At 43.3% G+C, this 14,317-nt stretch overlaps 1 protein-coding gene across 1 annotated transcript in view; it reads right to left on the bottom strand.

The window, feature by feature from the left end:
- Positions 1-13,614, bottom strand: part of LOC106599706 (cadherin-2) — an 83,672-nt gene extending 70,058 nt beyond the window's left edge. The window contains exons 1-2 of the mRNA XM_014191007.3: positions 13,347-13,614; positions 10,908-11,019 (exon numbers count right to left, since the gene is read on the bottom strand). Coding sequence (XP_014046482.2) covers positions 10,908-11,019; positions 13,347-13,403 — 169 coding nt within the window. The 5' untranslated portion in view covers positions 13,404-13,614. The remainder of the gene's footprint in view (positions 1-10,907; positions 11,020-13,346) is intronic.
- Positions 13,615-14,317: the final 703 nt, after the last annotated feature.

Here is a 14,317-nt window from a genome sequence, read left to right on the forward strand (position 1 = left end):
TCAAGCTTTGTGTGCATAGTAAAAGAGAATCAAGTCTATTGAGCCTTTCTCAATGACAACTCAATGGGTCATTTAATGTACAGGGCTCAAATCATACACTGTACTGCAGACCAGGCCCAACACACAGTATACAGGCTACATGGTGCATGGAGCAACCATCCCAGGCCTATGAGCTCCCAGTAGTGTACATCCACCCCCTTCCAGCCCATATCTTGCTGAGCCCACAGTATTACAGCAAATAATGTGGCGGCACACTGCACGCTTTTTAAAGCCTCAGTAAATATCGACACAGGGTGAAATAACACAGGCTAACGGGGGAGGGGAGAGGGGCGTGTTCCTCTCTAGGTTTCTTCCTAGGTTCCTGCCTTTCTAGGGAGTTTTTCCTAGCCACCGTGCTTCTACATCCTGGCTGAAAGTGGAGGAGAGATTGACTTCATCACTACTTTTATTTATGAGAGGTATTGACATGTTGAATGCACCGAGCTGTCTGTCTAAACTACTGGCACACAGCTCGGACCCCCATACCCCACAAGACATGCCACAAGACGTCTCTTCACAGTCCCCAAGTCCAGAACAGACTATGGGAGGCACACAGTACTACATAGAGCCATGACTACATCGAACTCTATTCCACATCAAGTAACTGACGCAAGAAATAAAATTTGATTTAAAAAACAGATTAAAAAAACACCTTATGGAACAGCGACTGTGAAGCAACACAAACATTGGCACACACACACACACACACACACACACACACACACACACACACACACACACACCACACACACACACACACACACACACACACACACACACACACACACACACACACACACACGCACACACACATGGATTTAGTACTGTAGATAGGTGGTAGTGGTGGAGTAGGGGCCTGAGGGCACACAGTGTGTTGTGAAAATATCTGTGAAAATATTGTATGTTTTTTAAATTGTATAAACTGCCTTAATTTTGCTGGACCCCTTAATAAATACAAATACATCTGCATTGCTTGCTGTTTGGGGTTTTAGGCTGAGTTTCTGTATAGCACTTTGTGACATCAGCTGATGTAAGAAGGGTATTATAAATACATTTCATTGATTGATTGATTGACTGATTAGTGTATCGCTGTGATGCAGCAGCCCGTATACGCCCGCCTCAGATGGTAACTAGAATTTGCCGCAGGTCATTCATAACTTCCGCAGCTCGACGGCGGGCGGCGTCAATGCGGCCCGGTAACGGTATATCACTTTGAGTGGGACAGTAATACAGACAGACACATCCGCTCATCTGATGAGGTAAACAGTTTTGGTGGGAGACAGCAGACGAAGGGAAGCGAAGAGGAACTGTCGCCTCAGTGTTTCCAATCACCAGATGCCCAAGATTAAACTGATATAAATCAACGTAATTCGTTACCACATATCAATACCCGTCCCTTCGGAGGTGACCTGGCTTGATATGATAAGTGAGTAGTGGATATCGTAACTCATTTCCTGCCTCATCCTCTGCTTCTCTCTCTCTCCTTCCCTCTCTCTCTCTCCCTCCCTCCAGCACACTTCAGACAGACACAGAGGCCTCTTCAGCTGAAACAGAGAGACCTCTGGGAAATATAAAAAACACCAACCTCCACAAAACAACACCGGGCCAGGGCATTCGTCAAAAAACATTACCAGCACAACTTTAACAGTGCTTTATGTGCCCAGCTAAAGACTAACACCCATGAGGTTGTCAAGGTCGCCATAAGGAATAAAACCTGGGGTTGGTTTTGACGCAGTATAATGCTAAACAGAACGCTTCAGTAGGATCAATGCATTACTCAATTAAAGCACATCAATCACCCTATGGAGGATATGGGGGCTCATCCATCACACTGCTGCTTAGTGCTTACGTGAAGAATAGGGGGATGGGGAGGGAGTGTTAGAGTAGTAGAAGGAGGGATGGATAGGTGGAGGGGAAAGGGATGAGTGGGAGAAGAGAAGAGAATGCGTCAGAGAGCGATGTCACAGGACAGGACCTGGCAAATTATCAAAGAGTAACGTCCAAAGAAGCGCTGGTACGTTGAAATAGAAGCCCTGTCTGGAACACAATAGTTGGTGAGGCCTGGGACAGGCGGTGGGGGAGGGAGAGAGGAGCGAGGGAGGCTGCCTGCCGTCTCGGTCTCATCCCAGGCAGGATATTGGCCTTTGTGGAACATGGTTATAGTATCTGAGGCAATTTATGTCTCCCTGCCTCAAATTTCCCCTTTTGTTGTCAGTGAAATAATGGTGTGTCAATTCCTGTTGCCTCTCTAGCTCAGCATGGGGCTTAAAACCCTGAGCTTAACATTTGACAAGAAAAAAAGAAAAATGCTTTAAATACACACTCTGTTTCAATAGAAGAAGAACTGCATGCTCTCAGTTCAGTCAAGTTGTCTCATAAATATATTAATTCAAGTATTAATTTAACTCTATGACCCTAAAGACGAGATGGTTCTGGGCACTTCTCATTGCCATTTTTATTGCCTACGGACGCTTCTTGTTCGCAGATAAGTGATTGTAAGCATTTCACTGTCAGTCTACACCTGTTGCTAACAAAGCATGTGACAAATACATTTTATTTGATATAGTGTCAGAGGTTCTGATACTTGTGCTGTCAAGGCCACACCCCAGTGCCAACAAAAAAGTAGTTAAGGATTTACATGTATCTAAAGCAAACAAAAGATAACTGAAAAAAAAAAGCAGTTTGCTCCTGTGGTACGAGGGATATTTGTTATTTTCCTCCTTTATGCTTAAGTGATGCCTGAATGGTGGGATGTGGTGGAAAACGTGAGGGCTAGCCTCCACCCACTCAGCTATTTAGCCGCATAATGAGAGAAACAAGCACACAACACCGAGAGAGGGAATGAACGAATGGGAGGAGGGTACAATAAAAAGGTTTCTTTGAATACTGCTCAATCGACTGCTGGGCCAACACTGTGAACAGGGCTCTCTTTGTGAAGCTAGAATCTAGCAGGAGAGATATGGAGTTATTCGCTGTGCTGCTGCCCAAACTAAAGAGGCCTGCCTCCTGAAGAAAGAAAAAAAAACTGGTGAAAACCACAAGCCGGTCGGTCCTTTAGTAAAATAAACAGTTCACTCCAGACCCAAGCGCAAGCCGGGGTCTGGAGTTTTACTAGTTAAAAATAACACTAGCCTACATATAAGGAAGCATATTATGTGGAAAGCGAGGTCAATACAGCTAATTATACCCAACCTCATTACATGGAATGGTCATGTTCTGCACTTTCCAGATGTCTTTCATGTCAAATAAAACTCACACATCCGAATTAGTGGTTGTCCAGATTCAGAAAATAACCATTCCCAGTCTCACCTCACCTCATGACAGAGTGCTTACAGGAAATGATTGTTTTAGAAAAATAAATTCATCTTCGCCTTCTGACAGTCTTTTAGATTGAAGAACACACATCAATTTCAGAAACCCAAGCCAGAGTGGTTCAAGGCTGGAGGGCCCCTGGTGTGATTCAGAAGCAAATAACCAATAAAAGCACATAACCTTCATATGACTGAGGACGGACTCGTGCACCAATTGTTTGAAACCTTTGTTTCCATATCCAATCCCCATGGAAACCCAGTCAACACAATTATTATTTGAGATATTTGAATGATAGGTGGGTCATGTGACTGCCGACAAGTCAAGGCCCTTAGCAACAGCTGTGGTTTCCGGAAATCTCCTCTGACTGGTGGAGAGGCTGAGGAGCCCCACCGGCTCTCAGGGCCTTCTGGGTTGAACAGGCTAATTATATGCTAAGGACAAACACCCACACACACACACACACACACACACACACACACACACACACACACACACACACACACACACACACACACACACACACACTGTGACACACACACTCACTCGCACACACAGACGCAATGGAGAGACACCTTAACTGCTGCCCTATGTCAGTGTTACACACTCTAACAAGAGGCAGAGTGTTACACACTCTAACAGAGGGCTAGCCGCTGATATGAGCGATATGAGCAGGAGCGCTGAGACGTGAGCCAGACTAAAGAGTTAACCCCAATGTCAACCCTCCACCAACCACTCTCCACACAAAAATCCCTTTATCTGCATTCAGGCTTTTCACAAGTCCCTGTCTGCTCCCAAAACGTGCGGAGATGCTGAGCAGACTACCTGTTCGATAAGGAGGCACTGGGAGAGAAAAAAGGTCAGCCATAAATAAAAGATGCCCTCTCCAGTCATACCACCAAGCATCATAGCCCTAAATGGCACCGCCAGCCTCCCCCACCTCTGAGCAAATTAGCCGCAGATGGGTGCACTTGCTTTAATACATTAACAACATTACCGTTTCATGGTTGTGATACGGCCTTTGGAGCGCCATGGACCCGGGATCACGCGAAAGGATCAGTATATAGTGTCCTCAGCCCCCAACTCTCACTGCTGGACTAACACAACACTAACACAACTTCCATGTTATATCGTAGGCAAAATTGCATCAGAGGTCAGGGGTATTGAAGCCATATACCACTGAGATCCAATCAGCCGACATGATAGGTGGCAGTTATCTAGGCCATGGTGGCGTGGCACAGGGAAAAACCAACACCGACAGGCAGACAATGAAAATGTATGGGGTCTCATAACAATAAAGAAAAAAGCAGATTCCTCCAAAACCCAGCAGGTAGGCTGGCAGCAATGCTTTAGCTGGGAATTGGAGCACAGCCTTCATTACAACATATTGATCATGCCAAACAAAGACCCTGGATCTATTGATCCGCTTGGTGGGGAAAAAAGAGAAAGAGGGGGAATGAGAAAGAGAGCAACGGACTGGTGCTGCAAACAGGATCACCCTGAAAGAAGGAACAAGTGCTGCTTCGACTTAAAACAAGGGAAGCGAGGGATTTAGAACCCCCATCAAATGAGATGGGGAGAGAGGTGCGGTCGTGGGGTTGCACTTGATGTCCTACTATAAAAAACAAGAGTTAAGAGGAACTTGTGTAACACTCAGTGATCATCGTAATGAAAAAAATAAAATAAGCGCTGAGCTGTTGGATGCCTCCTGCTGATTCCCTCTTTCTCTCCTCTTCTCATCTGACTGATGAATGGAAGGATGATGGCTCTGCTGTAGTTATGGATCTCATCTCACCAGGGGATTAGAATATTAAAGAAGCCTTGTATGACTATTGAATAATTCAGGATTGTCACAGACATCAGTGCTTCAGACAGTGGTCTACTACACCACCTCAACTGCAGCAAGGTGGCCAGGGGGAGGTTTCATTGCACTACGCTATTACACACATTCTCTTATCTACGGCCATGATGTGCTGTGCGATGACACTGACTCCGGCTAACCCTCAGATACACATTATTCACAAAAGGAATGTGTATCTTTGTTCTAATGTTTCATAAGAGAATCATGTTCCGTCAGTGTTTCCGCAGCAGCCCCTCATAACTAATACAGATGCCTTTGATTAGGCTGCAAATGTCACGCTAATTCATTACCATTTATCATGTACGGTGGAAACATCCGTAGAGATCCACCCAACCGAATGGTGCTCCGTCTGAACACTCCGCCTCCCCGCCTCTCCTTTTCCCGGTGATAGATGTTCATTTAGACAGGTCAGGACAACATGCACTGAGAGGTGTCGTGTACATGGGGCCGCCACTGTGAGGGTCATGACCTCCATTCACTGCTCTCCTTTCAGTGTGAGATCGCTAGAATACCATGCCCCCCCACCCCCCCTCCCTCCTGGAGCCGTAAGAGGTTGAGTCGGTTGCTGAGCACCGGCCCCAATTTACAGGACGGGATCGACCAGGGTCACGTCTGACCAAACACACGGTCTCTCAAACACTTCTGAGAGCTGCCCCAAATGTACCCTATACCAGGGGCCATCAGGAACCTTGAAAGAGTGCAGAGAACCAGAAAAACAAAACAACACCACGCAAACGCACTCGCCACCCTTAAAAAAACGCCAAAAGCCACAAAAGAAGTTGTATCATTTATTTTTCTGAATGTTTTCTTTCTGTCAAAAGGGACTGGTTCTTTGTTAGTTTAAGATGTTTGTCTTAATCAAACAGACCAGGGAAAGGTAATTATACTAAAAGACAAAGTCATGAAAAGTGATGTTATTTCTTATGCCCATGAGGTCTTTCCATCCAGTTGACATTTCATTAGACAGAAAGAAAGAGAGCTGAGGTTGTAGATCCAAAGTGAGTCTCTCTCTCCCTCACACAGCTAATGTTGGTACTGCTTGTTCAAACCACATCATGAAATTGGCCAACTGTGTCTCCCCAGGCTGGCTTGGGGTTTGAACCCAGATACAGACGGCTCAGTGGACACGATCGACCTACTGGCGTTAAAAGCACTTGAACAGAAGTTGAAGTAGTAGACTATAAGCATTTTCATCGGCCCAGCACACTTAATTGGAAAAAAACATCTGACACTAAATGGCTTGGGGGGGGGGGGGGGGGGGGTGTAAAAATGTATTAATTTGAAAATAGGGTAACATAGGTGATGGGGTTGGGGAGGCAGGGTGGCTGCAAGAGAGAGGAGAGTGTTTTAAGTTCAATTAGGCTTTTGGGCTTTTTCATTAACCCAGTTGTGGAGAGGAAAGCCTCTGCTGAATAATGCTGCTGTGACTGACTCACTTTACATTCCTGCTTAAAAAGCCTCCTCATCTGAAAAGCAGGACAATACACTGAGTGTACAAAACATTAGGAACACCTGCTTTTTCCATGACATAGCCTGACCAGCTGAATCCAGGTGAAAGCTATGATCCCTTATTGATGTCACCTGTTTGATCCACTTCAATCAGTGTAGATGAAGGGGAGGAGACAGGTCAAAGAAGCCTTAAGACAATTGAAACATGGGTGTTGTATATGTGCCATTCAGAGGGTGAATGGGCAAGACAAAAGATTTAAGTGGCTTTGAATGGGTTATGGTAGTAGGTGCCAGACGCACCGGTTTGAGTGTGTCAAGAACTGCAATGCTGCTGGGTTTTTCACATGGGCCAGCAACCCTGTGGAACGCTTTCGACACCTTGTAGAGTCCATTCCCCAAAGAATTGAGGCTGTTCTGAGGGCAAAATGGGTTGCAACGCAATATTAGGAAGGTGTTCCTAATGTTTTATACACTCAGTGTACATGTCAGCTCTCTATAGCCAGTATTCCATTATGCAGCAGCTCCAAGACCCAGGCCATACTACCGTCGCCAGCCATAATGGCCATTTTACCTGCTGATTTCAAAAGATAAGTAATTTCCATCGAACAGGAAACGAACATGACACGAATGTTAAAACGTCCTTTCTATAGGAACACTCCCTGGTGGTGACACAGTGTTAGCTTAGCTGTGGTGGTGACTAGTGATGAGTATAGTGAGGGGAATTGATATATAGGCCATGTTTGTTCTTTTCTCTCCACTGAGTGACTCAGTATGAGTCATAAACAAATAGTTCCCTGCTTTAGACAAGGTCATGAGAGGCCCCTTGGGGCCGACAGTGGGAAACCTCCTAAGCCTGACGCAGCTTTACGTTCACAAACAAAAAGCTCAAATCCTTGCTTTCCACATCATCGGATAGAGAGGAGAGAGGAGACCTCAGATAAATAATTGTCCACCCTCGCTTTCCCCTCTGCTGCTCTGCTAACCAATGTTGTCCAGATACACCTGAACGATTCTATTGAAAACTGATGGAGCGTTCGCTAAGGCCAACCAATAGTTAATCTCTGATCTGCATCACCTAACAAATCATTACGTCTTCACAATTCAACAATTACCTGCGTATTGTGGAGGAATTACCATTATAGAGAATACCCAAGCAGAACTGAATGTGTTTTGGGCTGAGAATCTTTTTACTTTGTCATTTATTCCATTACATTTGCATGTGAATGCTGCTGTTCGCTGTGATCTTCTCAGGGTGTGTATTCTGGTAATCAGTTACTCAAATGAATCACCTTCAGAGACAGCGAGGTTGAATGAAACGTCTTACACCCTACCCCTTCTCCTACTGTCTTCACTCTCCACGGGGTCAACTGCAGCAAGAACAAAGTGATCGTATTACTGTTACCTAATACTGTATACTGATAGGTTGACAGTCATACTCACAACTATCCTCTTGCCAAACTTGGGAGGAAAGAAACTGTCCCAGCTCTAGAGAGAGCTTAGTATATCTACGCTCCCTAATAGCTTTTCTAAATGAGGATAGGTCCATGCATATTACAATGAGGCTGCTAGATTATTTCTGACATAACAAGGAAGGATTTTCTATTACAATGAGCATTAACACTGAGGTATGGTTGAGGAGAATGACTGCTACAAGATTCACTGTCTCCATTCATTCATTATTTAGGGCCTAAGGGTTGCAATTAAGAAACGTAATGAAATGCACAGGAGGCAGGCATTCTCACAGAAAGACAAAAATAGAAAGATGTCATGGCATTAGGCTCCACACTACACCTCATGTGGCTAGGAGCTTCTTGAAAATCCTCTGTTTCCCAGCTTCCTGGTAAAAACAATATTCACAAGCAGCATGGTGAAAGTGGAGTTAGAAAACATGAGGGGGGCTTAACACTCCCTCCACACCATGGAAGCTTTGTCTTTCAAAACATGCCACAGGAGACTTTCATTAGCGACTGGCGCATTCATTAGCATCATCCCACACCACTGAGCTACTGAGCCCCATGCAGCCCCAGCTCCAGGCCAGCACATTACAATGACACAGAAGTGCTGTGTCTCTCTCCCTGTCAGGGAATCTCTCTCTCCATAGAGGTTGGAGGGCTGGGAGGAGGGCTAAGAAAGAGGAGAGAAGAGGAGGTGAGGGAGGGTAAATAGAGAGGAGAGGAGAGAAGGTGAGGGAAGGGATGAAGGGTGGCTGACAAATGGGAACCTGATTACCTCTGGTCACGGCCCATCCACAAACAAACTGAGAGGCAAAACTATCACTTGGAGGATCAAACTGGAGGTTGGGCTGTGTAAAAGCTATTTCTTTCTTTTCCATCCACCCCTCTTTTACTCTTTCTCTCTCTGTCTCTTTCTCCCTTCCCCTTCTCTCTCCCTTTCCCTCTCTCTTTTTTTTTTATCTTTCTCTTCTCTCTCATTCCTACTCACCCCCCTCCATCTTTCTGACTCACAACCTCGTCTGACTGTGACTTCTAGGCACACACTGTGAAATCCAACGCCACTGGAGCTGTTTTCTGGTTCAGATGAACTCAAGGCCCCAAGCCCTTGGATAGCACATTGCTGGTATATTCCTGTTTTATTATCGTCTGTCTCAGCACTGTTCAGAGGTGCTATTGGTGGCTGTCACCATAGACATTGTGTGATGTTTGTTTGTGTGGCAGCATTTTCACTTTGGGACTGATTCCTCGCAAATAACACATTCATTGGTCATATTTTCAATTATATATTGTAATTACAGCTTCCATTGCATTATAATGATTGAAAAAAATAAACATGACATATATTTTCCTTGTTTTTCTGAATTATGTGTTTTAAAAGTTATATGAAACAGATACAAATGAAACAGATAAAAGACTGGTTAGATCCAGCAAGCCATGCTATTCCATGTTGGATTTCCAACAGAACAGTTGATGTACAAACACAACACTGATACTAAAGCTGTGTTAAAAGGAAATGGCAGCCATTGAGTGGGGTTGGGATTTTAAACAGCATGGCCACTGACCACTTATTTCCTTTAATGTATGTTTCTACCATGTACTTGCAAGGTTTATGCATTTTCTTAAAGTTATGTTTAAGGGTAACATGGCAGAAATAATGACCACATACTTATTTACTCGCATAATAATTATTGCCTAAAGCAGCAAATAGCACACATCATATAAAAGATTTGACCATTGATCCGCATGCCACTTGGGTTAGCATATGTGTAAAAGAAAATTGAAAAAAAATACAGAAACTTACAAACAAGACATAGAAGATGTGCTGAGGCACAAGCAACATGTCCATTACATGACTGTGCTTTGCAAAGTGCATCCGATGTTTCCACTTTTAGAATTACAACTACCATGGTTCCATTTCAAAACGAAGAAAGAAGTTTGATTTTTCATTTCCTATTCAGAATGAAACTTTCTGTGACTTATGCAAGTATATAGTGGTTAGAGCGTTGGACTAGTAACCAAGAGGTTGCAAGATCGAATCCAAGAGCCGACAAGGTAGAAATCTGTCGTTCTGCACCTGAACAAGGCAGTTAACCCACTGTTCCTAGGCCGTCATTGTAAATAAGAATTTGTTCTTAACTGGCTTGCCTAGTTAAATAAAAGTAAAATTAAAATAAATAAATATGCATTTTTCATAAAGGGGACTGTATAAAGTAATCTAATTTCCAAATGGTTGAACATTTTTCTAATTCTTTCAATTGCCTTTAAAAAACTATTTTTAAAGGCAAATAAAGTCGAGTCACATCACAGGAACAGATTGCCCCAGTGTTAATGCATTGGAATTTCAGCAACACTGCAGTAAGATTATTTTTTGTTGTTGAATTGTGCTCTGTTCTTCAAAAAAGGCCTGTGTAAGCAAATGACTAGAAGCAGGGCTAAATTGATCCAGACTGAGATTTAATTGGCTTACAAGCCAAACAACATGGGGTTCTGGGCCAACATAACAGCAACGCTAATTGTTGAAATACGTTGTCACCCCCACACCATCATACATGTTGAGCGAAACAACCGTAAATCAAATCAAATTTTATATGTCTCATACACATGGTTAGCAGATGTTATTACGAGTGTAGCGAAAGCCTTGTGCTTCTAGTTCCGACAGTGCAGCATTATCTATATATAGACATGGGCAGGCGCACACACGCACACATAGAAACACTGAAGCACATGTGAACAAACATACTACAAACAGCCAGCGAAGAGGGACATAGAAAGTATCTATCCAATCCAGAGCTCACCATTGAAAAGGGGCTGTCCCTTCTCTGCACTCTCTGGCACCACGGCGACATACACATCTTCAGAGAACCCCGGCCGGCACAGAGGAAGGGTGCCTCTGCCCTCAGTTCCGATCTGCAGGGATAGGACCGGCGGGTGGGAGGGGAGAGAATTAGTCAGAGTCACAATCCCCCCCTACCCCCTCCAAAATGCACTTCTCTGACTACCCCCCCGAAAAGTCTTGGTCACGTTCCTAACCCCCCACCACAGTTCTACAAAGCATCTGTTGTTTTTATAGCGGGGACTGCAATTAGGATAATGAGGCCAAAAGGGTTAAGCATTAGCCAAGGAGCATGGCTAGGTAAGAACAGGCCCCATTTGTCTCTGTGAGGAGAGAGAGGGAGGCCCAGGCTCAGGCCCAAGCCCAGGCAATGGTTGAATGCTGGTTGGCCCCCTTATCATACTCTGCTCTGGTTTAACAAGATGCTTTAAAAATCAGGAACGGTGAAACTAGGCTACAACTCCTAACACTCCTACTAAACAGTATGGGTGAACGTCTCTGTGTGTGAATGCCTGTGTCTACTCCAACATAGCACTAGATCATCATCATCATCATCTCTTCCTTTTTCTCCTCCCCCTGCCTCGCTCTATCTCTGATTTAAAAACAGTCATGATGTTTCGGATACATTATATTTCTGCCATTGTTAGAATAATAAATTATCACCTGCCAAATTATTTATCTCCCATCTTCTTTCCAAAAAGAAACAAACATTCATTGACACAAATTCAATTGAACACAAATTAGGTTTTAGATATAGAGTTTGACACTTATCTCATCAAGTGTGAGTGGGCCTAGTCTATAACAAAATAACACATTATGTATTAATACCACATAACGGAAATCACATTTATAAAACATTTAAAATAAACATTGCCAAAAAATAATAAGTAGGCCTAAGCTATTCAGAGTTGAGTTTAAATAGATTCCCTGATTGTGTACAAGCATGTTCAAATCCGATCATACATATTGGGTGGGCACCAGTCGACCCCATCTTCCCAAATACACTTAATCCTATTTCTTTAGAAAGACCGGACCTGAAAAGAATGTGAAAGGAGAAGAGTTCAGCAGGGAAAAAAAGCATTGTGTGTATCCGTGCCACTTGCCATTAATCAGCGGAATTTGACTGGAATATGCTAGGGCAGGAGGGGGAGGTGTAGGGCTGCTTTTCTCTCACTACATTATCAGGCAGAGCACACCACGATGCATATAACAGCATTGTTCACACACTAGCCCTTCTAAAAGTATGATATCTCGTTTTGGGGAAAAAAATAAATAGGCCTGTATATATTATTAGACTGTTTCTCATATTAGAGCTTAATCATTTTACTATTTTGGCCATTAAAATAAAAAGTTATTTAATTATAATGTTATAACTCAAATAAGTAAGTTAGGACTAAATTAGTAATTAAAACAAATAATTGCGAATAAACCAGAATATGCAGAATTAGCTATAAAATATGATAAATAGCCTAGAAAACCGGATTAGGCTACGTTGATACTTTAAATTCTGCCTAGGCACAATAAGCAGCTGGCTTGAAGGCGATTCGTGGGTCGGAAATTAAACATTAACTCAGCATTGTCCCTGGCAGAGTTTGTGGATTCCACTAACCTAGTGAAACTCCAGTTACGATAAGTGCACCGGTGTATGTAGCTGTTGTTTGCACTGATAGCCTATTTACAAGACGGAATGGGCCATTGCCTCGAGGCTCATTCCGTGTCCGTTAGGAATAAATAATGCTACGTTTTTGTAACCCCCGCGGTCCGGGGAAATTATTCAAGTAGCTGGCCTGCATCATTAGACCTTAACTTTGTAACAATATAATGTTTTCTCGTGAACAGGTTACAAATGTATCCAACAGACATGCATGTATAGGCTATCATCATCTCAGCAAGTAAAAAAAAAAAATTACTTAAGAAGAAACATTGTATTGTTTGATCACCATATGGACGGAATACCCTAATAGATAATACTATGTTTAATAGATTATGTGGGTTAGATTTATTTTAATGAATTTACTCTTGATACATTGTAGCCAACACAAAAACATATTTTGAAGAAGGGTAGCTTTTTAAATGGAAAATCATCCCATCCTTCAAATAGACCCTAGCGGTTTCGGGCTACAATAACCCATGGTTGATCTTCATGCAATATAAATCTACTACATATTGTCATTATTTGTTGACGCGTCACATATGCAAGTTCCCAATACTGGATGCATTATATCTAGCAACCATGCAAAACATGCCCATGTAGCCTTTTTCCATAGTGGAGAGGCGAGCCATAATGGACAAGCGGGCACGTTACCCGACAGATCACAGCAGAAGCATCGTCACTGAAAACAAGCACTAGTCCTAGAACTGTCCTGTTCAACTCAACAAAACCGTTCCGCAGACACATTACCTGCAAAGCGGCCAAGAGCGTGAGGAGAAGCAGTCCTCTGCCCTCGTATAAGTACATGGGTATGCCGGTTGTAATGTATTTCCCCTTGCAATCCGTGATAAATATCCGTAGGCTATGTCTGCTGCAGTATGGATGTAGTGGTGAAATCAAACGTTCCCTGCTTACAACAAAGGTGGCAGCGGCAGCAGCATGTAGCCTAGCAGCCTCCCCTATCCACTCCGTGCTCCGATCTGAGATCACCGCCTGGTACTGAGGCTGCTACTCCCTCCCATGCATGCAGTCCCTCCAACAGAACAGAAAAGACGCTGTCGCTGTGCCAGGACAGGATCTCTCATTGTCTCTCCCTACTGGTCAATTCGCCAATTTCACTAAACACATTTAGGCTCCTTGAGACTTCTAAAAACAAAAATAGAATCTCTGCGATTGCTTTTTTAAAATACTTCTAATGAATGATAGGTACCCATTGATTCATGAAGAATATAACTTTAAAATACCTCATGAGCTTGGTTTAACTGTTGTACCCCATTATAACTCCCCCAAAAGCTTGGTTTACTCCATTGTATGTAAACAATGTTATTGTAAACAAACACTATATCGGCTCAAAAGATGGTTAAAAATCTAATTTTGATAGCATTGATGGTCAGTGCTTGTATCCATGTCTATTAGTTTGATTATGGTTACATTTCTCAAGCCCCATTCCTAAGCTTTTTACCTGATTGTTTCAACCGCTGATTGGCCCTTTAAAGGTCCGGCACCATCATTCTATTTCCCAAGCAAAACATTTTGCGATGGCGCTGACAGACACAGTCACCCTGTTTCTAGCTCTTAGCCAACTTGCAACTTTCTAGTATTATTACCAACAGCCAAAAATAACTGTAGGACATTAGAATGGCAGTCACTTACCAGAAATTCTACTTCCCTGATCTGGATCCTTTGTTTGAACTTCCCTAAGGGAGCTCTATTCATCCCAG

Source organism: Salmo salar, chromosome 03 (assembly GCF_965601325.2).
Source record: "Salmo salar chromosome 03, fSalSal1, whole genome shotgun sequence".
NCBI lineage: Eukaryota > Metazoa > Chordata > Actinopteri > Salmoniformes > Salmonidae > Salmo > Salmo salar.